The 27,131-nt window shown below is 40.4% G+C and overlaps 1 protein-coding gene across 1 annotated transcript in view; it reads right to left on the bottom strand.

The window, feature by feature from the left end:
* KL (klotho) overlaps window positions 1-26,927 on the bottom strand; it is a 45,910-nt gene extending 18,983 nt beyond the window's left edge. Inside the window, exon 1 of the mRNA XM_074931910.1 lies at window positions 26,160-26,927. Coding sequence (XP_074788011.1) covers window positions 26,160-26,912 — 753 coding nt within the window. The 5' untranslated portion in view covers window positions 26,913-26,927. The remainder of the gene's footprint in view (window positions 1-26,159) is intronic.
* Window positions 26,928-27,131: the final 204 nt, after the last annotated feature.

Here is a 27,131-nt window from a genome sequence, read left to right on the forward strand (position 1 = left end):
AACAAAACCATCATTATTTCAGTCCTACATCAAAAGCCCTTCCGAAATGGATATAATTATTGGAATGACACAGGAAAGTCTAGTACGTGATTAGTCAGAATATGCCTTATACCAAGAAGGGGAAATATAATGGTTTTTATCCCCGTACCATCAAAAGCAAGTATTTTAATAAAAGCTACAGAAAGGATGTCACATTTCATGTAATGTTTCACCCTTAGATCCAAAGTCGAGTAGATTTCACCCACACGGTCTCTGGGCAGAAGTTCTCTTTCACAAGCAAATTACTGAGTAACAGATACAGGTATTGAGAAACTGCTTAAGTTTTTTCCCATATTTCAAAACTGGTAAGATAATATCTTCATGTATAAAGCACAGGACTCCACTATAGAGAGTATCTTGGTCATGTAGTAACTTAATTTTTCCTCTATAATTCCTTTCCAAATATGTATTTTTCTAGTTTTTCTTTTAGAGTCTGTTAGTCAATATTACCACAGATTATCAATTCAATTAATTCAATATTTTTGACCAATCTCAACAACCTGGAACCAGAAATAGGCTTGTAAATGGTACACAGAAGACTAAATATTTTTCAGTATATAACCACTTAATGTAAAATTTTCTACATTATAGCTCTAAATATTGACCACATATCTGAACTACACTGCTTTGTTCCAGTTTCTTTCTCAGTACAATTTAGTGACCATTTTTCACACTGTGCTGGTCATGGTAACAGGCTGATATCTCATGACTTAATTTATTCATGACTGAATTTATGCCTGCCATACATAAGGGAGGAAGTAATACCATTCCTATTTTAAAAATTGGGAACAGAGATATTACAACATGCATAGAATAAGGAAAATTAAACCAGGTACCTTAACTTGTAGATCAGTGCATGAACTCAAGAACAATGCCTCTGTCTGGTATGATACTCACCTCTACAGAAAAAGCACCAAAGGTGGCATTAAATACTTGTCCGAAGGCACAGTGGCTAGCAAAAACACCATTTTTCCCTATCACAGGCAAAACAGGAGCTTTGCAAACACAAGAATAAAAAGAAGGTAACCTGAAAGCATGAAGCTAAGCCGCAGGCATCAAGATGCATTGCAGGTACCCCAGATATATTAGCAGAAGGAAAAAAAACAAAACCCCACAAAAGATAAGGAAGCAGATAAGAGTTATTTTTATACTTTGATTTTGAATTTTATAGCAGATGAATGTCTGGGAAGGCTTGTACTTTCACATACCGTATGCATAAGCATAAGTGAACATTATCACAGATAGATATGCAGCAGAGAGACACAAAGTGACCGCAGTGTGACAGAAGGAATCCAAAACCCCTTCGATATCACTGTGTCAGGTGACTGCTGTAGGAAACCTCCTTTGAAGTACAGAAAGCCTAGATGTTATGGCACAAACCCTGAGTTAAACCTCTCTCAGACTCACCCTGCCTTGAAGGGCCACTCGCTCGGCAGTACCCTGTGGCGTGGGCAGCCAGAGGGGGGGCGGCCGGACTGTGCAATGCACTCTACAAATCCCACCGTCAACATCAGAGGCTGTGCAAGCGCAGGCATACACCTTTCGAGGGGGACTCATCTCACCTAATTTTTGTCATCATCTGCATCTGAGCAATTCACATGCACAGCAGAGGAGAAAGCTTCTAGGCCGCAATTCACCCAAGCCATTTTTAATACCCAGATGAGAGTGAGATAAAAAGTGCCTGTTACCCTCCACTCACCACACAGGCAGGCTGGCACAGCCACTGGAGTCAACATCCTGTCCAAACAAACTAAAGCACCAAGAGATGAGTGGGTTGGGAAAGCAGTTTGAAGTCTTCTGAGACAGAACAGTCTCTGAAAACATAAAGGTCATCTGGAAAAGAATAAAGCAGCATTTGACTTGGAGAAGCAATGGGAGACAAGACAAAAATAGCTTTATTTCTGACAACAAGTGCTTCTGAGACACTTGATGTGTTTAATCATTTTCCGTTGCCTCTGACAGAAAAGATTAATTATGGAACTGCACAAAAATAGTTCAAGGAATATTGTGACCCATGTGAATATTAAAGATATGAGAGATTTTTAAACAGAGTACAAAAAGAAGATGAAAGTACAGAGCGGTTTCGGTGATTTAAAGCTGAGAGACAATCTTGCAGTACTGAAGGGAGCTAAAATAGTCCCTGATAAAAGACTTGACTGATTGGAATCTGGGACACAATGCACAAGCAGTATTTAGGGGAAGACCAAGATACAATCATTGCTATCAAAATTGCTTTGGGTGTGCTGGAGCTACATAAACATATCAAAACTCCAGAACCGAGACTGACCTGCAAAGCCCTTTATTAGAGCATGAACCTCTTGGAGGACGGGCCAGGCTCCAATCATGCTGACATATTCAAGTACACAAAATACAAGTAAACAAAAAAGATGCAAGGGAAAAAGACATGGAGAACTTAGTTGTAATCCATAAAAGCTAGCACACAGAACTGCACAAGCTGTAGTAAACAGCATAAACCAAGACAGTAACACCACTTTGCAAGAGTTGATAATGATCAGACAAATGTGCTGAACCAGGAGGGTGAAAAAAGCACCATGACTTTGGAGGAAACCTTAATGGGAACAACGGTAACAGCTGTGGCAACTGAATATACCATTAGCCCAAAAAGCAAATGGAACATTAATGGATTTTAATCCCATTCTGGTTGGAGAGAAAGTAACATGGTGCTAGAAACAGTAGTGAGCAAAAAGGTTATGCATATAAAACTCTCATAAAACTCATATAAAACTGATATATCAAATATATATGTAGAATATAAAAAACTGATTCAATAATGCCCAGTCAGAGTACTGACAGTAAATGGATGCTTCAAACTGGAAAAGACAGTATTAGTAATAGTACTGGCAAAGAGAAGGCATCCATTATGGCTCCAAACCTTTGGTTTCATGATTTGTACAAACGGATGGAGAGGAAAAAAAACAGCTGAGGAAGTAGAGGACTGCCTGTAGGAAGCTCTCAAACTACAGAACAGAGCTTCAGAAGCCAAAAGCCCCAGAATTCATGACTCTCCCCTGCACTAAGGCAGAAGTCAAAAGAGAAGACAGGTATGTTTGCTGCTCTCAAAAGTCATAGTGTAACATGCATACCCTTTAATGACATCAGCTTTAAAAAAAAACCAACCTATTTTTGATTAAACACAGAATCAAAATAACTAAGTAAATATATAAAAGGTAAACATTTCCAATACTTTTAAGAGTAAAAATTCTGGAAGAGGTGACTAATGTCAAACATTTTTCTGTGTTTTCTGCATCACCTGGACTTCTGGTAGATGCAAACAGGGAAGCCAAATGCTCATCTGTACATATTCATCCCCTCAACTTACCACTTGGAAATACTTGTTCTGCACACTGTGGAACTATGTTTGTTAACCTAGGTATTTCACAGGGAGAAAGAATGTATTTCTGATGGTTTAATGGAAGCACATGAAGAGAATTGCTTTGGAAAGTCTCAGAGCAGTCGGCAGAAGCTAAACAAACAAGGCCAATGAAACAAAATAGTGTTAGAAAGAAAAATTTTCTTAGCAAGAGATAGAGGCAAATACAAATAAGACTGAAGCCCATTGTCAATATGTGCACCTGACAGACAAGGAAGTGATAAAAAGATTTCAGCTCGATGGGGCTAATTTAACTAGGTAAACCAACAACCCAGCTTGGAAAGCTGTTGAAGACAACCTATAATTCGGGATGAAAATTATAGAATATAGAACCCAGGTTACTCATTACCACTGTCCCTGCATTTGAAGCACCCAGAGTAGAAGCCCTATGATCTGGTGTTAATAATTAACCCCAATTCGTATCCTGGGCACACTAGTAGATTAAAAAGAAATTGACCCAACTGAAGTATGTATCTGCTCCTGGAGATGTACCGGAACATTTTGTGCGCAACCTAATGCTGAGAGTCTCCCAGGAGAAAGTCAGGAAGAAATCCCTGTCATACGATTGTTACAAGAACATCAATGATACTGGATTTGGCAAATCCATGATTGTAGAGTTGAGAAAGGCTGACAGACTTGACAGTCAGAAATTATTACTGAGGTACATGAATGTGCTGTTCTAAAAGCTCCAGAAGTTGACCTAGAGATGAATGTTTTTTTCCCCAACTACAGTCCCAAAAGAAATCAGATTGCAGGCATATTCATGCCGAAGTGTTCATGAGTCCTGACCATCAGCCACAGAAGCAGTAAAAATATCCCCAAACGACAGAGAAAAGCTTATTGGGGCAACAAATAACTGTGTGAAGATCAGGCACTTCTGATGCTCCAATCTGGCCTACCATAAAAGCAAACAGAAGGATTTACTGGGTAATGGTTGATTTTTGAGCAATGAATTCTGTTATACTATAAACCACACTTGCTGTAGCAAAAATGCCAGAGTCTGGTATAAGAGATTTAGCATATGCTGTCTTTGTGATCTTGTCATCAGGGCAAGTCTGGGAAAAATATCCCCCTACACTGACAGGGCAGCAATACTGCTTTACATGCACCTGCTACCCAAGGATTTCACTGTGCTCCATGTTTATGCAATATTCATATCATCCAAACATGGGAAAAATTATCAGATGCTGATTAAATCCATGTAATATCATGAACAGATGATGTATTAACCTACAGCCACTCAAACAGAGATGAAAGAGTTAATTAAATAAGCATAAGTCCTAACTTTGGAAGGACAATTCTAAGTGAACTGATGAACAGATCAAGTGGTACAGGAAGAGGAAAAATATTTAGGAGTAGACTAACCAACTTATTAACAGCAAGCAAAATATAGGAAGCTCCTTGCTCTACAAGTTTGCATGAGCTCAGATCTTCCATGAGTTTGCTTATTTTCCCCAGGATTTTATATCCATGTTTACAGATATGATTAAGCCTTTAACCAAGCTATTAAAGAAGGTGCATCAATGGGAGTGGAGATAAGGACAAAACCTGACCTCTTCAACATTCAAAAAAGGCTGGCATAGGTAGCCACACTGGGGATGCTGTTCCAGCATTGCCACTTTTATTTGCACCTCCAGAAGCAGTAGAGGCCATGTTATCACAAAACCAAGGAAAGTCAGTCAGTTCACTGTATGAAAAGGAGCATGTGGTGCTCCTGGGAGACAACACAGTGGCTCAGAAATTACAGAGTGGGTGAAAGGCGTAATTACCAAGCTGAGCGTATTTAAGAATATCAATAAAGTAGTGTGGGCTCAGCAGAAGAATAAACTACAACAGGTGGTCTCCACAGCATACCATGGGGACCTCATCCAATTTGTTCACAAGAAAAGTCACTTTGAAGAGGCTAGAATGACAGAAAGGTAGCCCCCTCTGGAAGAAGACATTAAGCAATCAGTACAGAATTATTTAATGTGTACTACAGTAAACATTTCTACTACACAAACTAGACCCTCTCCCTCTTCAGCACCCAGAAATATCAGCTCCATGGTTTCAAATATAAATTAACAGGTCCTTTATCAATCTCACAACAAAACAGTAACTGCTGCAGTGCCCAGGTACATCACTACACGTTAATGACAATCAGAAGTATGAGAACACCATGGTAGCGGTGGTTTGACTGGGTGCTACCCATCAAATGGCTTCAGGAGGTATTTATGGATGAATGTGCTGGTGGATGGCTTTTCCCACTATGAATTCCTCTGTGAGAAACAAGAGCCACTGAGCAGCAACAGCAAAGGAACAGGAAGAAGTCTCCATCAGTGGAGGGTATCAGTGAGTAATACGGAGGCATTTGGTCCTACATAGCTGGCACAGGAATGACAAATTTAGTCAATATACATGCAACCAATATGTTACAGGCTTTCGCAGATCATACACCACAGCAGCCCCAAACAAATAAGGATCAAACAAAATTAATGACAGCCATGAGGTTTGTTCATGCCCAAATCTAGATCAGTCACACACACGATGACCTGAGTTTACTCTGCTATAAGCTTGGCTATTAAATTTAATCATTCTGAGATGAGAGCTATGCATCAATGACAGTGGGCTATGGAATAAGATGGAAAGTTCTAGCCAGCCCTCTCGATGGATGTAAAAAGCAGCTAATCAGGAGAAGCAATATAAATGCGAAGGTACCAGTTTTCAATCTTCAGACAACTGTTTAGATTACAATTTGACCAGATGTAAATACGAAACTCTTCCTTCTTTTTCTAATCAGTCTGCTACTGTTTATGTGAGATCTAGCTGTGTTTGCATGCATACCAGATATAAAGCAATCATTACAAACTATCTCACTGTGTATAACCTGGTAGAAATGTTCTCGTTTGTGCACATGTAACAGAACTGACTGTTATACAGATTTCAGTTATACACCTTTACAAGTAATGCTCAAGTTGCAAAAATCACCGAAACGGTATACTAAATTAACTTTAATCCAGTAACTTTTGGAGTAGCTTTTGCATGATTGTTGCAGATAATGAAGCATCTAACTGTAACATCTGAAGTCTAGTTGGTTGTAAAACAAGTCACAAAAGCAATGATTACAGTGCACTGCAAGAGCAAACAAATTACTCACAAACAACTGCAATAGGGAAGGCAGGGTGTCATTCTTGATGGGAATCCCTCCTGTGTGATCCCCTTCAGATGCAGGAATTTTGAACTTGGCTCTACATCCTGCAGTCATAGTTCTACTTTATACTTTTATACTTCAAAATTTGCAAAAAATAGAAGAGTATTAAGTGCCGAGCAAGTTGAGGAATAGCTATACCCTAGAAGAAAAAACTGTGGACTCCCTTCAGACCTATACACATTATCATAAGGCCATACCAGGCGAGAAAGAGCTGACAGATTGAAGAGCCCCTGCTTGGTCCCGATCCATAGAAACCATAGGAGGATTCACATGATTGTTAGATTGAGGAGTGACAGCTCACAGTTCGCACACTACTGAAAAACGGGATTATAGCCCAGTAAATACAGCACTGCTATTGCTAGTACCAAGCTGTACGAACTTTATCTTGACTCAGCAGTCATGACTCATTGGGATCTGCTTTGGGTAATTATGAGCCTGTTCCAGCTGCAAAATTGCTCAGTGATCAGAGGGGGAGGAAACTATTGCCTGACTTGTTGTTTTTTCCCCCCCCCTTTTGCTTAAAGATAGCTCTGTGGTGGTATGGTTCTATCGACATGGTATTACAGGCGTACTTATAGGCAAGAATCCCAACACTAATGCCAACTTAGGTCTGAGAGAGATCTGCCTAACCTAGACCTGCTACTACAGAAGAGTGTGGGTCATCTATGTATCTTGTGTCAATCCTGTGAGACAATGCAAATGTCATGAGCATTCCACAACATGAATGGCAGCAGGTATCTATGCTCAAGCCACCCCCAGGGAGCAGAAAGCAGCTCCAGATGCTGACACATAGCATTAGATGTCAAAAGTGTTAATGTCCACTTATGATGTAAGATTCAGTTGCTTAAACAGAGGCATCCAGTACCATTTGGGATGTTCTGAACTAAAGACATCATCATGGGCAGTCAAGAGCTGTGGGCAACCTGTGTCTTTTGAACTGGCAGCTGGAGGCAAGGCAGGATACTCTTCTCAAATTGTACATGCTTGTCTATGTGTACAAGTTTTTTAGCCCTACTGGCTTCTAAAAAGGTAGTCTTGCAATTGCATGAAGTTATGACTGTGATGACATATACTGTAGAAGACTATCTAAGACTTGTATCAAAATCCTGGAAAGATTCAGGGAAACCAAGAGGACTTAAATGAGACTTTTTCACTCCATAAGTCTTATACCAGCAGCAACCCTTGAAAGGCTGACACAGTGAATCACTGGACCATGTAGATGGACAAGACAAGCAGAACTGAATGACCCACAACCTAGTGTCTTGGCGCCTCAGCTGTCTGCCCATCTTTGCAACAGCACAGGGAACCATAAGTCTAATTGACAAGTTTTACTTAATACAATGGTTATTACTAGACGTAATTCTTCCTTAATGTTCATAGAACCATAGAATTCCAGGTTGGAAAGGACCTCAAAGGATCATCTGGTTCAATCTTTCTTGGCAAAAACACAGTCTAGACAAGATTGCCCAGCACCTTGTCTAGTCTAATCTTAAAAGTGTCCACTGTTGAGGAAAAAACAACGTTATTGCTTCCGTGATGTTAGGCTATGAAAGGAAGATCTGGGAAACTGTAGGAAGAATTAAAACCAGCTACTTGGCAAAGGCACATCTCATCAGTGGGGATACAGTCACTGGAGGAGGCTGACTTCACCTTTGTTTTGAGGAATCACTGCAGTCCTCAGCAGCCACCACAAAGTGCAGCTGTTCAAATCACAACCCAGAAGAGAACAGAGAAATTCCAGTGCAGGAAAAGATGGGGAAAACAAGATTCATTGAGGGAAGAGAAACTCTTATGATACTGTATTTTTAAAGACTCAAATAACAGAGTGATGACTTCAGTAAAGAGAGAGGGCCAAAATGGGGCATCCAATTTTATGGTGGAAAAAAAATTCACATCTTTGCATTTCTTCAGGGGCAAGGATGACTTAAGCGTATTTATCCAGTCTTTTCTATGAGCTTTTGGCTATACTGCAGTCACAGATTAAACTGTATTCAATTTATATCTCCTTTCATTTGGGAAATACATTTAGAACCTCATCCAAAGAGTGTTAAGACCATGAAAATACACTTTTGAAGTATGAATAAGTCCCTTAATGTCTGTTTCTAAATGCATGTTTAATGGTAGATATAAAATTGCTCTACTACAGAGATGAGTTTTAACTCAGATGTGTACAAATAAAAGTTTTCCTGCTTTATTCTTGTAGTCTGCAAACATAATAAAAAGCGTCATGTGAGCTAAAAGTTGGAATCCTGTAGAACAGAAAACTGCAACAAACAGAAAGCATTTAAAATTAAATATCTGATTCTTACTTTATAAATGCAATCTTCATATTGTTGATTATCTATAGAAATTAAGCTGGGTTTCACCTGTTTGTATACAATATAAACTGGCATAATATCAAATAAATGTTTTAATGTAGTTTCTAAGAAGCTAAATGTTAATGAAGTTGATATAAAAATACCAGCTACAGTTGTTTCCTTTTTGAAAGTATATCCTGTATTTTTATACCATGCAATATAGAATAGGGGGGTTTACTACATCAGTGTACTGCAATCTCAGCTTTAGCAATCAAGAAAAGAAGTCACAGTAAATGCAGCTTTTATCCAGTCCTTACAGAAATAATTTTTTTTAAAAATAGAAAAAAGCAAAAGGAAAGGAAAAGTTTTGTCAGGGTAATTGTTTAGTCTAAGCCAGACAGAAGAGGGCATGTGTTGGTTAATACATAAAGTTTCAAATGCTAATTAACTACTCTTCTTTCAGCAATCCCTGTTTCAGCTTCCGTACTCTCACCACCATAGTACTAGACACTTTCTGACCAGAATTAACATCATTTTAACAGACTGAGGTATTCACAAATTATGTGTCAATTGGACAAATTTTAAATATACTTAGCACAGTTAGGTTTAGACTTTACTGTGGCACTATAATGAGCACTTCTGGAGGCCTAGAATGTGATTTTTTTAAAAGAACAACTTAGTATGTTTCAGGTTTCCTTAACCAGCTCTTTGCCAGTTCTCTGATTCTATTCTCTTCTGGAGAAAAAATAGTTGTCTCTTGAAAAAGAGCCAGTAACTCTGACTTTGGGATTTCTTTATATAAGAAACCTACAAAAGATTATTTTCACTTTGGCTAACACTGCTGCAGAACTAACTCTTTAAAAAAATACTGAGTTGAAGGAAGTAGCACAAGGGGAAACTAATAGAATTTATCTTTTGTCTACTGTTTCAAAGCGCAATGTTAAACTTCAAATTGGTCTAGAACAAAATAAAAAGCCAGTGATGTCAAGACATTTGTATACATGAATGAGTCATCATTGGATTATGAATATAAAAAATGAAATGCCTGTATATCCAATCCACCTTTTCTTTTTCCTATCAATTCCAGATATGGCTAAAACCTTTATTTTTTTCCTTTATGGCTAAAACCTTTATTTTTTTCCTTGGCCATTTTAAATTTAGATACAGAAACATAAGGACAAATAAAAATCTTAACAAAGCTTTTAACTCACAGCTTCAGATACAATTTCAAAGAAATTTGTCTGGGATTGGCATTTGTTATTGTAAAACCACGTCTTTAGAAATTCTGCCAGTACACTGTAATATGTAAATATCCAATATCAAAGTACAATAATGTTTTCAATAATTTAAAGAAGACTCACTTTGGGAGAAATCCCAGTTTTAAGATCAAAACGTACTAGAACAATAGAAATACAAGTTCACATATTTCCTGTAATTGCATCATTTCATCCTCCTATGTCCAGCTATATATATGCCAGAAAGTAACATTGCTCTGCTTCACAGTCACCACGAGGGTAGGTACACTAGCAGTTGTCAGGAGGCCATGTATAATTACGGTAATTTGGTCACTATCTAACAGTGAGACAGATGCCCACCATTTAAATATTGCCTGTTTTAAAAGAGGGCAGTTCAAAGTAAAGAGTTTGGAGAGATGCCTCATTTCTAAGTAATTAACCAAAGAGTTATACAGGTATAGCAAAAACTTTCAAAAGATTTCCATGAAGGCATCCATCAAAACACTCTCAGAGCCACAGAGGTTTTTATAAACTAGCTCAGTGTTTGTTACAGCCCCACTCCTAGAAATAAACTGATCAGAGACACCTCAGAATTAAATACCAGAACAGGAAGAGCAATAAATTGAGTGACTGATTTTTTTTTAAATACTGTCTTTGATTTTTAGACCAGTACATATTCATGTCAGCAGCCAGATGGCTTATATATATTCTGGGTTTGTTAGATGGAAAAGAGAGATTAAGTGTACCCTGTGCTTAATATAATTATAATATGTAGCTGGTTAATTTCCAGCCACAGTACCTACATCTACGTTAGCAAATAGTAAAGCTGACGACCCAATATCTACAGTAACCCATGGATCACAACTGGATTAGCAGCTGGATTGCACTAGGTGTGCACCTGCAGAGCAGTTTCCAGGTTACTGTCATCCAAAACTAATCCAGCTGAGTACTCCAACCACCTCAGGCTATATACCATAGTATAGCAAATGGAGGCAATTAGGAGATTCATGTTGCACGCACACTCCTGATTTGTACTGAAATGCTATTGCAGACGCACGCTTAAACAGCTGAACGCTACAAAACCATGAAAAGCTTTGTATTTTTTATCAAAATCAAACAAGAAAATAATCTTTCATTTTGAGAGATCCCATATGGTGTATAAGGTAGTGAGAGCTGTCCAGCCATTCCGTCCTAGAGAAAAATGTTTTCATTATCTACAGCTATGTCAACACAACCTTCAATGAGTATGTAGCACAAAGCATATTGAAAAAATGGATATAGGACATGATGCATTAAATCAGGATGATGCTTTAGATATTAAGAAATTCACAAATTGCACATCTTACATGGAATAGTGGTTCAATCAATGACGCTACAGGAAGCGGAGCAGCTGGCAGTTCAGTAATTAACTAGTTGCCCAAACACCAGTGAAAAGTAAATTGTTGGCCTGAATCAGGGTGTGAAGGGTTTGAAGAGCCAGGCATTTTGCTGAGATGAGGGGAGGAAGGCAGGGAAGGAGGAAGAAAGGCAGGAAGGGAGGAAAGAAGGAAGGAAGCAGAAAAGATTGCATAGCATTAACTGAACTTTTTCACTGGAAGCTTTTTTATACATGAATGCTCTTACAGAAGGGCTAAGATACTCTGCATGAGACACATATGCAAGTTCTTACTGTCTTACTGGGAAGAAAAAAAAATCTCAGTAGAAATGAGCACTTGGGGAAAAAAGTAAGGCTCCATCTGCAGCAATGAAAACCCACTTTCCTCATACTAGTGAGATGCAAGAAAGCAGAGATGTTGGAAAGAAATACTGAAGGAACAGTAAGGATTTTATGTATATATTTTGAAACATAAAATAATTCAAGAGTATCAGGATATGGTTCATAGTGAAGTGTATTAGATGCATTGAGCCACTGGGCGCATTTAATAATACAGGGACAGAATATTAACACAAAACGGATTCTCTGCCGAGTCAGATCAACAGTCCATCCAGCCCAGTACCATCTCTGATAGCAACAACAGGACAAGGTGCTATTTTAAGACAGCAAGCAGGCCCAGTCACTTTGTGCAATCTTGTTTCCTAATTCCTGCACATCCACACTATTCTGCTGGGGATGTTAGGAGGTATATTCTTGCCTATTTTGTTTAGTATCTGCTTATGGACCCAGCGTTCACATATTTGCCTACTCCCTTTTTGAGCGTGCTGGTACAACCCACTTCCAGAACCTGCTATGGCAATAAATTCCTGAAGTTCATGACCTGTTGTGTAAAAAGGACTAAAATGTTTGCTCCAGGTTTCTTTTATACACCATAAACAGGAAACTCTAGATTGCAATTTATCTTACCCTAATGTAGATGGGTAAAACTGGTCAGAATTATCATGCCTTAAGTCTCTCCACTGAGCATGCGGGGAGCATAATCTAACTAGCTCAGATGTAAGATGAAACCATACCCTTTAAATCTTTAATCGGTCCTTGCCAATTTAAATTATATAGTTTAACACAGTTTAATTAAATATACTTAACAGATATATATAAAGGAAGAGAGGTTTATTGCTACTCTGAGAGTGCTGCCTCCATAATTCCTCCTTTCAGGAATGACTCTGTGCTGCAGAAGAAAAATGGGAATGAAAGTATAGTCCTTCCACAAGCCTGATCTACGGAGAGCAAGAGTTAGTCCTGCTAATTGTGAATTGTCTTAAATTCCTGTGTGATGATGACTCATCAAATGCTATGTTTTCATTGTTGACCCAACAAAGGATTTTACATAAAAGGATGAAACGTTCTGAGCAAGGTACTGGAAATGCTTTGTTAAATGACAGAATATCCAGAAGATGGTGACAAACCACATTACTGTGCAAGAAGAATTCTGACTTCATAGAATTTTCACAGAAATACAAACAGTACCTTACTGGAAAAAAGTTACTAACATCTTCATGAACCTGTGTCTACTACCTGCCAGGGATTAGGAAAACGGGATTATAAAATTAAGAAGAGCCTCAAGGGTGTCTGGTTCAAACCCCTGCTGCTATGGGCACAATGACACAATCCTATTTATAACCTATTTATAACCAATTCACTTTAACACTGGCTAGGTATTTTGTTCATACTGTTCTCTCTGGAAGACTATTACAGAATCACACTTGGCGAATGGTTTCCTTTGTTCCTGATTTTCAGGTTAAATCTATTAATGTTCAGACTAAACACTTTGGTTCTTGCATCAAAACTTTCCCTGGACTCAGACAGTTATTTTCCTTCACTTGTTTCTACCATTGATCTATTTATAGACAGCGAGTATATCCTCTCCCAGTGTTCTAGTAAGGTAATGCCTCATCTCTGCTGGAAACATCACCTGATACAGACTAGAAACAAATGTGTCTTTGTCACAGCTGGATTATATTGGCATCTGATGGTCATGCTGTGATCAGCAAGTTCTCATTTTACGAAATAAATTTTTTGAGTCTTTCTGTTCATCTGATTATCCTTTGCACTGCCACTGTTTCCTGAAGTTGAGCTCATACTCTAATTAGCGCAATCCCAGTCTGCGCCAAAGCATGGGAGTTAAAATACATTTAAAAGTTCAGCTAGGAACTGCCCTTGAGTCTGTTGCTTCTACTTTCAGTGCAACTTATTGTGATATTTGCTTTAGTAATTTCCTAGCAAATGCTGAAATTTCCTTCCTCTTGAACTGAAACAGTAATTCTTCATTGAATGCCACCATTTCAAGTGTCCTTCTGAAAATACCGATCGACTAAGTTTATCATATTTTCTTTTTCTAGATAATCAGTTATCACAGAAAGCTATCAGATGGGTCTGGCTTGACTTTGATACTGTAAATTCATAGTGGTTTGTGTCCATTGCACCTGTAGCTATTTACATTCATCTAACACTCATTCTCATTAACCTTTCCTGCCTATGAATCCCAGTGCTCAACATGATCACCCTTCTTAATAGATCAGACAAAAAGCATTAATTGGTTTTGGAAGTACATTTTTTAAAATTCTATCTTTTTCCCCACGACCTGATATTTGTATTTCTTTTCTTATGCTACTTTTCCTTAAGTGACTGAAGCATATCTTGCGATTATTTTTAAAATAATGAGGTATTTTATATTTAAGACAATGCACATTTTAAATTTTCTGCTTATCGTACTCAGTAAATACATATTGTATTACTTAAATTGAAATGAGGTTCAATAACTTCCTTGGAGAAAACAATGGTGTCCTAAAGGAAAGAGACATCTTTTGTTTCCAGACAGAGGGAGACTGTGACAACTAGTATATGGTTTGCAGTTGCACGTCAGTTCCAACTGACAGTTGTCAGTTCCAGCTAGGGGAAAAAAGACTGTGTTAATTTTAAAGTTTTTAATTATTTTTGATGTTTTAAAGGATCTTTTAAAGTTTTCCAAGGACTGCTCTCTTTACATTTTTGGAAAAGGCATGAAATGCTTTCAGCATACTGCAATAGTCATGGTGGGTCAGCAGCAGCTGACTGGCAAAAAGGAGTGAAGAGCCACAGGACAGGGCTACTCAGTGTCCATGAGATCTTACATGGGAACCCATGAGAATTCGCTTGCTCCAGCTTTACAGGACCAAGCAGGTGCTGCTGACCACCCTTGCAGGGGAAAACTGCACTGACATGCATCAGCTGCTTCCCTGTGTCAGAAGACTCAGCTCAGGAAAACCAGGGGAGAGCACGGGATACAGGATTTCCCCACAGATACACAGAAGATATCACATACTTGAAACAAATAAGACTCAGGAAAAATTTGCATACAATCCAGACCATATGTCAAAGTCCATCACCTGAGAAGTCATAGGAACACAAAGTGCCTCAAGCTAATTTTTGAACTAGTCCTTTAGTACTCCTTTCCTCTGTCATCTACCCTACCCTTCACCACCCTCATTAGGCTAAGTGTAAAACACTGTCTACAAGAAGACTGGGTTTGTCACCACAGGTTTTGTCTATGCCCCACAGACAGAAATGGGACAATTTTTTTTTTTTTTTTTTTTGGGGGGGGGGGTGTCATAGGATGAGAGACACCATGATCGCTTCTCTCCATTACCTGTAAAAGGATTGTAGGATGATGAGCTCAAATGTACATGTATCTGCTGAATGTGTGTAAGATTAGCTCAAGCGTGATTGCTCTCCCCTGTGTTTACTTCCACAGCCTTCAGAGGAGGTAGCTCTGCTGCAGAGCACATGCACTGCATTCCTTCATCTTCACCCAGACACCACCAGCCCTGATACAGCACTGTTGTATGACCCTTGAGCTCCTGGCCCACCACTTCAAATTCTGCAGCTCTATACAAAAGGCTTGCAGGCAGCCAAGGACAGGTTAGTCCATATGTTCACTTGCTAGTTGTGGTGCGGAGCCGACGTACACACAGCTACACCCCTGGTCAGCCCAGTAGACACCCGGCTCAGAGCTGGAGAACAAGTCCTAGCTGCTCTTTCCTCCAGGATCACTGCTGCCAAACCACTTTAAGAGAAATATCTTTACACTAGACCACATTTTATAATGGTTACTGAAAAGCCAACTATTGAAAGAACAAGCAGATGCCAAAGTGCGTCTCAGAGCTGATGCACACACTGCCTGGAAGACAGCATGATGATGCAGCTCAACTGTGGGGCGGAAGCAATTTTCCATGCTACAGCCTCACTCAAACTAGCAAAATGCCCTAGTGCTGACAGCTGTAACTTGGGGTGGACATGAACCCTGTGTAGTTCAACATTTTTTCAGCTGTTGGATAAATATAATTTGCTATTGATAACCTTTGCAGGTTGAAGACTGTCCCAGTTGTACCCAGTGCCAATACCAACTAGTTATTTTCATGCTATACACAACAGTGAATGTGGGGACTCTGCAGGCTCTAATCCCCATCCAGCTCTCCTATTAGCACCATAAAGTGGAGTTCAAGAGCTGGTGGCCAACTGACACTGGAACAGATCATTTCTGTATTGGCCATGTCCACCCTTGATTAGGCATACTGGTTTTCCTTCCATGCTCTCCTGTGTCCTCCATCTGGAGGAGACAAAGTCATAAAAAAATTACTTCCATATCTCACAACCAACTCTCCAGTTAACCCATCTATTTTCACAGTCAGCAAAAGACAATTTTTTCAGCTAGAAAATGTATTTATCTGTATCCAAACTACCACATCATGCCACAGTTCCAATAACCTACATTGTTTTTCAGCATTTACACCAGCCGTGTCATTCCACCAGTGCAGAACTGCAGTGGTTTTACTGAACACACTCCAGAATGACACCTACTGCCTATCTGTCTTATGGACATTCTCCAGCCTTTAAAAATTTTGAGACACAAAACTAAGGCTCTGGGCTGGTGCTTCCCAAATCTATGCACAGTTATTGCACAAAACAATAGTGAATTATTCAGTGGTGGGGTCAATAATTAACCTTACCAGAAACATAATGTGGGGACTGAGAATATAGTATTTTCTTATGCTTGTAGAAGAGTAATAGTGGAATAGAAGAATCACTGCAATGGATCAGGTTGTCCAACCCATCTCAATATCATTGAAGCAGTTCCAGAATAAGGTGCTTCAGAGAAAAATCTTCAGCTTTTTGCACAAGCCACTTAAAAACTTGGCATTGCTTTATTATCCAACCAGTGATGTAACAAAACAGCTGAGTCTGCCTGGCAGCTTTGCTGGCAATTGCCATTGCTACTGTTTCCATCTTATGTCCAGTGACAACGTGGTCTCTGACAGTTAACTGTTTATTTTTGTAAAATACTCTATGGATTTGACATGCCAACTGACTCCCTTGTTTCCATACACCTTCCAGTATATTTTTTTCCCTAGATGTGGTCCTGGGTCTACAAAATGCTAGTGCCCCACAAGGGCTTCCAGGTTCTTTCCTCACATTGGGAACATGCTGCTACAATGTATGTTTGACCCTTTCCAATTCCTCTCTCTCTCTTTGTAGCTCACTCCTCCATACTCACTTCATTCCTAAAAAATGTTCCCCAGAAGCATTCCCACAAAATGAAGTACCTCAGCAAAAAATGGAAAGGAGACATATGAATCAAGTTTAGTAAGCTTTTAGCCCCAAACGCTACACAATAATATCCACTATATGCCCCCTCTTTCCCATGTTCATGGCATCATGAGCCACAAAATAAATCCTGACACCTTTAACACAAGAAAAAACATGAAATGCTCCAAACATCACAGTAAGCCACAGGAATAAAACAGGGAAGAGCAATATATGATGACAATCCTAAACCCTTGCAACAGAAGTCAAATTATTTAGGTAAAATGCCTTCATGATCCTGGGAATCTGGCCATCTTCCATGGCACAGAGAGAGGGAAGAAAAAGGCCCAAGAAGAAACACCACTGTTCCTTGACAACATAAATTCCTTCCTGACAACCAGTCAAGAACCTCCAAAACCAGATCCCATGGGCCAACATCAGTATCTCATCCCTACCTACACTCACACCCTTTGGTTTCTACAGACCTGTTCCAAATTGCCAGTTGCACAGGTAGCATTTCTCTCCAGAAGAGTCCAATCTGCGTAAAGTGGCACCTGACTGGTGTAGTTCAGGGTTCTCACCTTTCATGGCTTAGAGTCACAATGCTGTTTCTATAACCATTTCACCACCAACCAATTTTGAAATAGTCTCTATTTCATTACTCTAAGCTGCGCTATGGAAAAAGGCTGTTTCTGAGCTGTCCTGTGCTACAGTTTTCTGGTTCTAAAATCCAGACTCAGAATGACTGTGACAATTTGATGCTGCTTTTATTAGAATTTTCCCCCCCCTTTTAAGCAACTGCCTCCTTCAAGTACCACTTTTCTTTTTAACAGAAACAGGAAAGAGGAACAGGATAAATGACAGAGTAATTTCAGTTTCACACAAAAGAGGCACAAGGAGCCCAGCTCCAAATATGAGACATGGAGTAACAGCTACAGTGCAAGAATTCTGTCCTGACATCTCTAAGACTGTTTTATTTCTTTTACCAAAGAATAAAAGGCATCAATCTGCAGCTTCAAGAAGTCAGTCATATTGCAGCAGGTTATACAGCAATTTCACAAGGGTAAACTGACCCAGTTTGAAGCAGTGGGCACTCATCCAGTGAAGGAATACAGAAGGCAGTGTGTGAAATGACTGACTCACTATATCAAAATTAAAATTTCAATATCACATTAAAATGGAAAATCAAGAATTCCCATAGCAAAGTAGAAACCAAAATGACTGATTTTTATTTCCCCTAAAAGTTTTCAACTTTTTCTGAGCAAGTGAAGTATCTCCCTCAAATATTTTAAATGAAATGAACCAGCATATTGCAGTTTCACAGGTTTTAGATCTTTCTGACTTGCTCTAATTCCATTGTATTACTTTGTGAAAACAAGGAGATATTAGGAACATGAGAAAAAGCTAGCTGATATGATGGGGGACAGTAACCACAGCTGACTATGAAGAAGAAAAAGAGGGATTTCGTTATACTATCAAGCATATTACTAAGATGAAAACTGCAGCTGTTTTCTTGCCCTAAGTGGTACACCCCAATATTCTGCTCATTCAAAACAAGAGGCATGGTCACAGCTGGAAAGGGAAGTAGGATGATAAACTGAGTTCAAGAGCTCCTTCAGCACATTTCCAAGGTCTCACGCTTCACATGGCAGAGATGCTACTTGAATATGGGAATGCACATTTTCTTCAAGTTAGGAGGAATACATCTGTTCAACTTGTTAATTTACTTAACCGCTTGAAAGTGACAGGATTCTCAAAAAAGCTTAAGGAAAATTCAATTCTCACTTATTTTCCTTAAGCTCCTCTGAGAAACCCAGACTTAATGTAGCATCCCTTCCCTCTTTTCTTTTGCAGGCTGCTCTGTGTGTCCTCCACTCCCAGTGCTGGTGGCAATGTGGGGACAGCAAGTGGATACCATAAGCCAAGGCAGACTTTTAATTAGGCTCCATCACTGTGAAGCATAGTTTATGATTTCATTCTATCACCAGTCATCTTCCTCAGAAAAAAACATATGACATTTATAAATAAAAATGAACCAGAGAACAACTCATCTTTGGGGGACGCCAGGCCATCTCATTTCACATCAAGTTTAATTTTCAATGCTAGATATACTCACAAAAAAATGCAATATTGTCTCATAAATCCAGCTCCTGCACTCCCTCTCACAGCCAGTCACCCCCACATCTCACCAGCTTCTCATGCATTGCCCGTTTTCCTAATACTCCTCTTTGCTATCACCCTGTATTTCGTTACGACTCTTTCTGGCCTGGATTTTGCCACCTGATGGAATATGTAAGTGGTGACAGCCATTCTCCTGTGGTGGCCCTTCTCTCTGCAAAGACTGTTTGTACCCAACTTAACACTGCACTATGACAGGAAAAGAAATGAAGAATTAAAAAAAACGTATAACAAAAAGCAGGTCATCACTGTACAGTCAGGAACAAGTTGAACTTTCACTTCAAACCTGAGGTCAAAATTATTCAATTGATGTTGAAGTAAAATGTTATTACTTACAAAACAAAAAAATAATCACTCAGCCTGACAATGCAATATAGTCCCAACGTACTTTCTCAAAAGAAAATAAATGCTGCATAATTCTATCATTTCCATACATATTTGAGTTAAGGAACCATAATTAGAATAATTAATCAATAACTATGTTCAACAGTTCCATGCCTGCAGCAAAAAAAAGAGATTATTTTTTAAAATGTTAAAAGTTAAATAAACAAATTGAGTAAACTTTGCCCTCAGCTCTGAAAAACAACCGATCCAGTGGAGCTACTACATAATTCAAAAGAATAAGAAAAAAGCTGACTGAGAAAAGGTACTGGAAAATCACAGGGAACTCTAACCAGAACACGTGACCAACAGCTACAAGTCTGTCCTCCCTCCCCACCTGACCATTTGATGTCTTTTCTAGAAGCAGGATCAAAACAAACAGATGGTACTGTCTTCCAAACTGTAAAGCAAATAGCTTGTAAAATATAATCCTGGTGGTGCAAACATTTTCTAGCCTTTAGTAGGGACATTAAACTGATTAACCTACAAAAGGATTCCTGGGTTGACTTTTGGACTCACAAAATGACAAGGCATTTCCATAGTATAATCTCTCCCAGCCAATTGTAAACCATTCAGTCATCTTTAGAGGTGTGCTAAACTGACTAAAAGAGAAGTCAAAGCTCAACTTTTAACACGAGACCTAAAGTGCATGTAACAAAATTATCATGTGCAGACCGAAGTGACAGTCTCCTGGAAGTATGTGTGGCTCCCTGTCAGCTCACCCTCTTGCCTAAGAGCATGTCACAGGGTGTCTTGCAGCGCTGCCCGGACTTTCAGCCTCCCAGGCTGGCTGGATTCTGCAAAAGCCCCTGTGATCCCCATCATGCAGAAGTCAGAGAGCGCTGCACTGGAACCATGCACAGATCCAATGCCTTGGTTCCTGCACCAGCTGTTGTAAACAGCATCTGTAAAGTTTTCAGTAACTGGGACAATTCAGAATATCAGGTTTTTTTCAGAATCAAAACAAAACAAAACTTTTGCAGTTCTCCCTAACACAGAATGCTATCTCTTCTCACACTAAACATACCTAAAAATGAAGCAACTCAAATGTGTTTCAATGGGGCCAAATCCAGAGGTTCTGAAATTGCTTTGTCTTACTCCTCCTAAAAGGACTCTTCCTGACGAAATCTCCTGGGAGACATACCACAAACTTAACAGGCCAGGCTTCTTATGAGTGTTTTGTGCTCTCAGAGCATAAAGTTGAAGCTGACACAGCAAGCCAGTAGTTGCCATCACTGATAAACTAAGCTGTCTATTGGTAATATAGATTGTATTTAATTTTTTCTACTCAGCTACATTCTCAGAGTTTAAATCATGGCATGTATTATTCTGTTATGAATTTGCAAGCAAAGAGGAAGAATACACCTTTACAAGTACTGTCACCTCCACTGCCACCAAATGCAACAAGACTCTCTTCTCAAACTGCTCTAGCTGTCTTTAAAGGATTTTTGTTCCTACCATTTACACTGAAAGGCCACTGCAGAAGCTCTTTCCTCCATGACTTTAAGAGACAGTCTAACTGTATTGATATTGAACTTTTATCCTTTTATGAGATGTGAACTTTACGTTGCCTATCTAAATGCCCTCACCTTTATCAAACTGCTGTTAATCAGCAGTCATTATCTTTCTGGCACTGAGCAGAGCCTTGCCCAACTGCTAAACAAAAATGTTGATCTTAAATGAAAAGTACGCTATTTAAAAAGGAAGCATACTACACTACCCTGGATAGGAACCCGAAATATCATCTAGGCACCTCCAGTGATAGCTACTGCAACAATGAAAAATCAGGCATGTGGCACTTAAAATGAGGTATGAGCACACAGATTTAGGGCTGCCTATAGAATTAAACACAGAGATTCGCAGCTATAAAAACCACCACTACTAAGCACTAAAATCCTCATAATGAACAGAGAACCCTCCAAAAATCCTCATTCTCATAATGAACAGCAAAAGTGCTGAGCTGAGACAACATACCCCTACAGCATCAACCTGGTGTTCTTCCACACAGAGAACACAAAAATTCTGCTTCCATCCGACTTCAGTCACCGGTGTAGTCTGTCCATGTCCTGCCTGTTGAGTTCTAAGATTTCCTATAATCTCTAAAAAGATTTTCAAGTTATAGAATGCCTACATTTGCGGTAGGTCCACTCTTATTTTTGTATGATAACACGTTAGTCTTCACATAGTCCTGATGTTTCTATAATTAAAGATTAAAGTACTCTGTAAAGATAAGAAACTGCTATTTTGTTACAAAGGAGTATTTGAAAACAACATTCCTTTTGCAAATGTGTATGCAATCAGGTGGAGATGGCAAGGGGAAAGTTACATATTCTATCTTTGGAGCTAATTTTAATGAGCCTCCTTGAAACTCAAAACTCCTCTGTTTATCACTTTTTTTTTTTTTTCTGATGATGATTAAAACTTGAGAAAGGTACACTACAGCTTTTAATATATTTTATGAATATAGTAAAACAATCCATAGCTACTGGCACACAAAACTGCAGCATTAGATCTGAATTTGCTCTGTGGTTTGACCGTACTTCTTTTTCATCTCTGACATTTGAAAGATACCTGATTCAAATTATTAGTGATTAGAAGAATCACTCTTTGCAAATAAATTCTTTGCAAATATATACAACCCAACTGATACTCAAAACTAGAAACAGAACTAATTTCTTTGTTCTTTTTTGAATTGTCATAAGAAAGTAAGAATAGGAAAAAAAAAAACAAAAAAAAAACCTACCACAAAAAACCCTGTTACTTAGAATGATTCCTTCTTTTTTCTAAAATTCCTGTATGTCTTCTTGACTATGATGAGCTGTGTTACCAGACTTATTTGTAGCGCTAGACAATGCAAAAGTAATGCAGGAAAGTGGCAAAAAGTTGAATAAGGCTTTCACTGGATGTTTTCCTGGTGTTCATGTGTAATATACTATATTCATTAGGATGTAACTCCTGCTGGTAAGTGTACGTTGAGCAGATAGGCATTAGCAGAGATTTTATCACGCCATTTGCACTGAGTGAAAGTTTTAAGGCTGTCCAAATTTTGAAAGAAACAGTATGTACCAAGGAAAGACCGTTCTCCTATGCTACACTTACGGATACTTTGTTAGGTTTAGCACTGAAGGTCAACAAAAGAGTACTTACCTTTTGTTTTGGAAAGAGTTTTAGAATAGAAATCAGTCTGTTGCTACGTGACATGTTTCCAGGCAGCAATTCCTCTCACTTCTTTGGGAAACAACATGTTCTTCTGTTTCTGCAAATGCTGTTTATATTGAGGAAATCCAAGTATGTTCAACTCAGATAATATATTATGAAACAGTAATGAAAAAATGCATTTGCAAAAACCAGAGCATGATACAATGACTCCTACCTGGAAAAAGAGGTTCATCATATACATGACAGGTTGCTGGCATTACATTTTCTGACTGTTGACTTGAGAGAATGCCAACTGTTATGAACTATACTTGATCCATTCAATTTATTTTGTGAATAAACGCGTACAGCTTCCTCCATTTCTTATCATGGTTGAAGGGCTTAGATGTATCAAAAACAAGTGTCAGTGGAAATACTATACAAGGGTGAAGTTTTCACCAAACACTGATCATCATCCCCCAACAACAAACCAAGGATGCATCTATAAAATGTTTTTTCTTACAAGTTTTTTTACACTATTTTTATTTGCTCTTTTTTATAAAAAGTGCCTCTTAGTCCATTTAGCATCTGACTCACTTGTGGAAGTTCAGAAAAACTAAAGGTAATTAAAAAATTCAGTTACAATAGGATGAAATCCATACAAGCTAAATTTAAACATCATTATTCGGATCAGACTTCATTGCCCTGTTTTCACCAGCCCTGAACTGAACAACCTGAATTGAATCAAAGTCTTATTTGATTATTTATTCAGATAATAACTCACTCAGAAAGACAGAGCCCAAAATCCACATTCCTATCTGTTGAATTTTAAAGAACTTAAAGGAAATTATTTTGTCTTTTAATGTAATTAGCATCCAGTAAAATAAATTAGTAGGCATCAGCTTTCAATAACTATTACGTTTTTCACTTACAAGGGTCTTTGGATCGAATAAATGCAGAAAGACGATTCAAATTGCGTATTTTAAATAAGGAAAAAAAATTTAGAAAACATGTATATTAAGAGTTAGTCTGTTCATTTGCTAAGATCAAAACATTTATGACAACACATTTTATCTTTTAAAAAACAAACATGTTCTGCAAGCTTAATTTGGGGGGGGGGGGGGTGTGCACAAGAATGCCACAGAGAAGGAAGAAACCTGGGAGCAGACCTTCTGGGTAATGTAAGACATAAGCAGCAAAAGGTTTGGCAGCTGAAAATGGTCTTTTTGTGGTGGATGATACAACCACATCTTTTCTGGTGGGACTATAAAGACTGCACTTCCTGGCAGCACTGTCTGGTGCTGCACACATCCTCCAGGATATGTGATGAAGTGGTACTACTCTACAGCCTTCTGATCTAAATCAAGGCTGCGTGTGCTCCTGAGAACAACGGACCAAACTCACGTACAAAATTATATGCAACCCACAGACACACATTAAAGAACATTATTCAAGTTGCAACATCAATCACTCAAGAATTATGTAAGAGAAGAATTTAATTTGCACGTGGAAATGCAATTCACTACTTACCATATGCAGTATAACTTAATCTTTCATTACATGATTACATACACTTTCTCTATGGATATCAGACTGTGTAGTCAGAGAAGCCATACTCGGTAGCCTCCTACTTCATTGCTTGCACAAGTTGAAAGGTCTAATATCAATAAGCTACGAAGATGTAAGAAGGAAAAGGAGGATGTCAGTTTGTTAAAGCTGTTCAGTTCTACCTGGAGGAGTCCGGGATGGGAGCTCTTCTGCATAAACCATATCTGTTATTCTCCCTGTAGGTGATTTGAGATTTTGGGATTTGACTTGTAGAAGAGCTGAAAGAATAAAGGACCAATATTCTGAAAAGATCACATGCAGGCAAAGGGCACTAACAATCAGTGGACACTTCATCAGTGGTCTTAATTGCATCTGTGTTTCAGTTCTTTATTCATGAAACATGGAAAAAATGGTACCTTGCTGCCTTACACTGTTGTGTAAAAAGGAATGTCCACTAACTGTGAAAACCCTGAATGACAATCACTAGGACAAAACTAATCCTGAGGTTCTGTCACTAAACCAAGTATTAGTAGATTGTCCTGGTTTAATTGTAATTTTTACATGGCATAGGCAAGTCTGTGCCTCGGTTTCTCATTTGTTAAATAGAAAAGTGCCTTCCCTCTCCATAGAGCTTTTACAAGAACAAGCATATGCTTGATATTATGAGGAACTCAGACAGATACTGTGGTGATGTGGTATACTCAAGCGTGAAACATGGTCAAGTACACCCCAAGGTACTAAACAAAGAGTTTAAAGGTTTCAGGACCAGGAATATAATCTGAAATTTTAGCCACCATTTTCCCCACCTCTGTTTTCTCTAGACTTATTTGTAGCACTAGACAATGCAAAAGTAATGCAGGAAAAGTGGCAGAAAGTTGAATAAGGCTTTCATTGGATGCTTTCCTGGTGTTCACGTGTAATATACGATATTCATTAGGATGTAACTCCTGCTGGTAAGTATACGTTGAGCAGATAGGCATTAGCAGAGTTAGTGAATGTGTATTAAGGTACAATAGATCATGCCTTAATGGCCACACCATTCCCGTTAGGCTGAATCCTTTCTCCTGTCACTGGACAGATTTGTACACACTTTTGCTTAATTCTCTCTGGGAATCCAAAATGTTTGTTTCCAGCAAACACTACAATTTAACCATACATAGATACACTCCATAAAAATTACATATAGCAAACGACTTACACCACTGACTAGACTATCTGGGGAACAGAGGGTCTTTTTTCCCCAAAAGGGTTCACACTCAAAAAACCCCATAGCCTGTCAAGAAATCTCTCACTATGACTTTTCGGCCACCTCTGCCATTTCCATTAACTCAGTAAGATTTTTTTATCCAATGCATAAATTCTCTTTACAGTCATATCAAGCATTTCCACCGTAACCTTAGTAAGCCGGCACTGGGCTGGCACAGCCGAATGCACCCACGCTCACCCACCCAGACTGGCATTCGCAAGCGCTGGGGGCAGGATCGGACATTTCTGTCGAATACAGAGAGCACTTTAACTCGGTGCTTTTCCGCTAACTCGAGAGACGGCAGATACAACGCCCTCGCCTCTCATCTATGCGCTTTGACGCCCTTAGCCCATAGCTCGGCGGCCCGCACTCCGTCAGGCGCGTCGATGCGGTTTCCACTCCAGCAGCTGAGCGGGGAACGGGTCTGCCAGCAGGCCGGGCTGAGGGCAGCCTCTGCACCCCTCCCCTTGGCACGACCCGGGGGCGCAGAGCCGCCGGGGCACCTTCCCGCCGCCCGCCGTTTACCTGGAGGAGGTGATGGGCCGCCCGGTAGCCGAGGCGCGGGCCTCCCTTCACGCCGGGCGGCAGCCGCCCTGTGCCGTAGCCATGCCAGGCCACCACGTAGGGGTTGTCCATGGTCAGCCAGTAGCGCACCTGCCCGCCAAAATGCCGGAAGCAGAGCTCGGCGTAGTCGCAGAAGAGCCGGGGCAGGACGGGGCTGGCCCAGCCGCCGAAGGCGTCCTGCAGGCCCTGCGGCAGGTCCCAGTGGTAGAGGGTGACGACGGGCTCGACGCCCAGCTCCCGCAGGCGGCCCAGCAGCCGCCGGTAGTGGGCCAGCCCGGCGGGGTTGAGGGGCGCCGTGCCGTTGGGCAGCAGCCGGGCCCAGGCCAGCGAGAAGCGGTAGTGGGAGACCCCCAGGCGCCGCAGCCCCTCGGCGTCGCGGAAGAGGTTGTTGTAGCTGTCGCTGGCCACGTCGCCGGCCGCCGGACCCGGCGGGACGGACCCCGGCGGCGTGGCCGGGCGGTGGGCGAAGGTGTCCCAGACCGAGGCGCCTTTGCCGCCCTGGCGCCAGCCGCCCTCCGTCTGGTAGGCGGCACTGCCCGCCCCCCAGAGGAAGCCGTCGGGGAAGGTGTCGTGGAGGAAGAGCTGGTCCTGCGGGTAGGGCAGCCGGGCGAAGCGGGACCAGGTGCCCGCGCCCTGCCCAGGCGCGCCCAGCAGCGGCCGCCCCAGCAGCAGCAGCAGCGGCGGGAGCGGCAGCAGCGGCGCGGCGGGGGCCATGCTCCCGGCGGGGCTCCGCGACGGCGGCTCCCTCCTCCCAGCCCCCCGCCGCCCCTTTTTATCTCACCTCGCCTCTCCCCCCACCTCCACCCCCCGCCCCGGTGGGCACGGCTATTAATAATTACCTCGGCGCTGCCGTCTGCGTCCTTCCCGCCCGGCTCCCTCGGGGACAGATGCCTCCGGCGGCGGGATCCAGGGGTGAGACGGGGCGGGCGGGCG

Source organism: Athene noctua, chromosome 1, assembly GCF_965140245.1.
Source record: "Athene noctua chromosome 1, bAthNoc1.hap1.1, whole genome shotgun sequence".
NCBI lineage: Eukaryota > Metazoa > Chordata > Aves > Strigiformes > Strigidae > Athene > Athene noctua.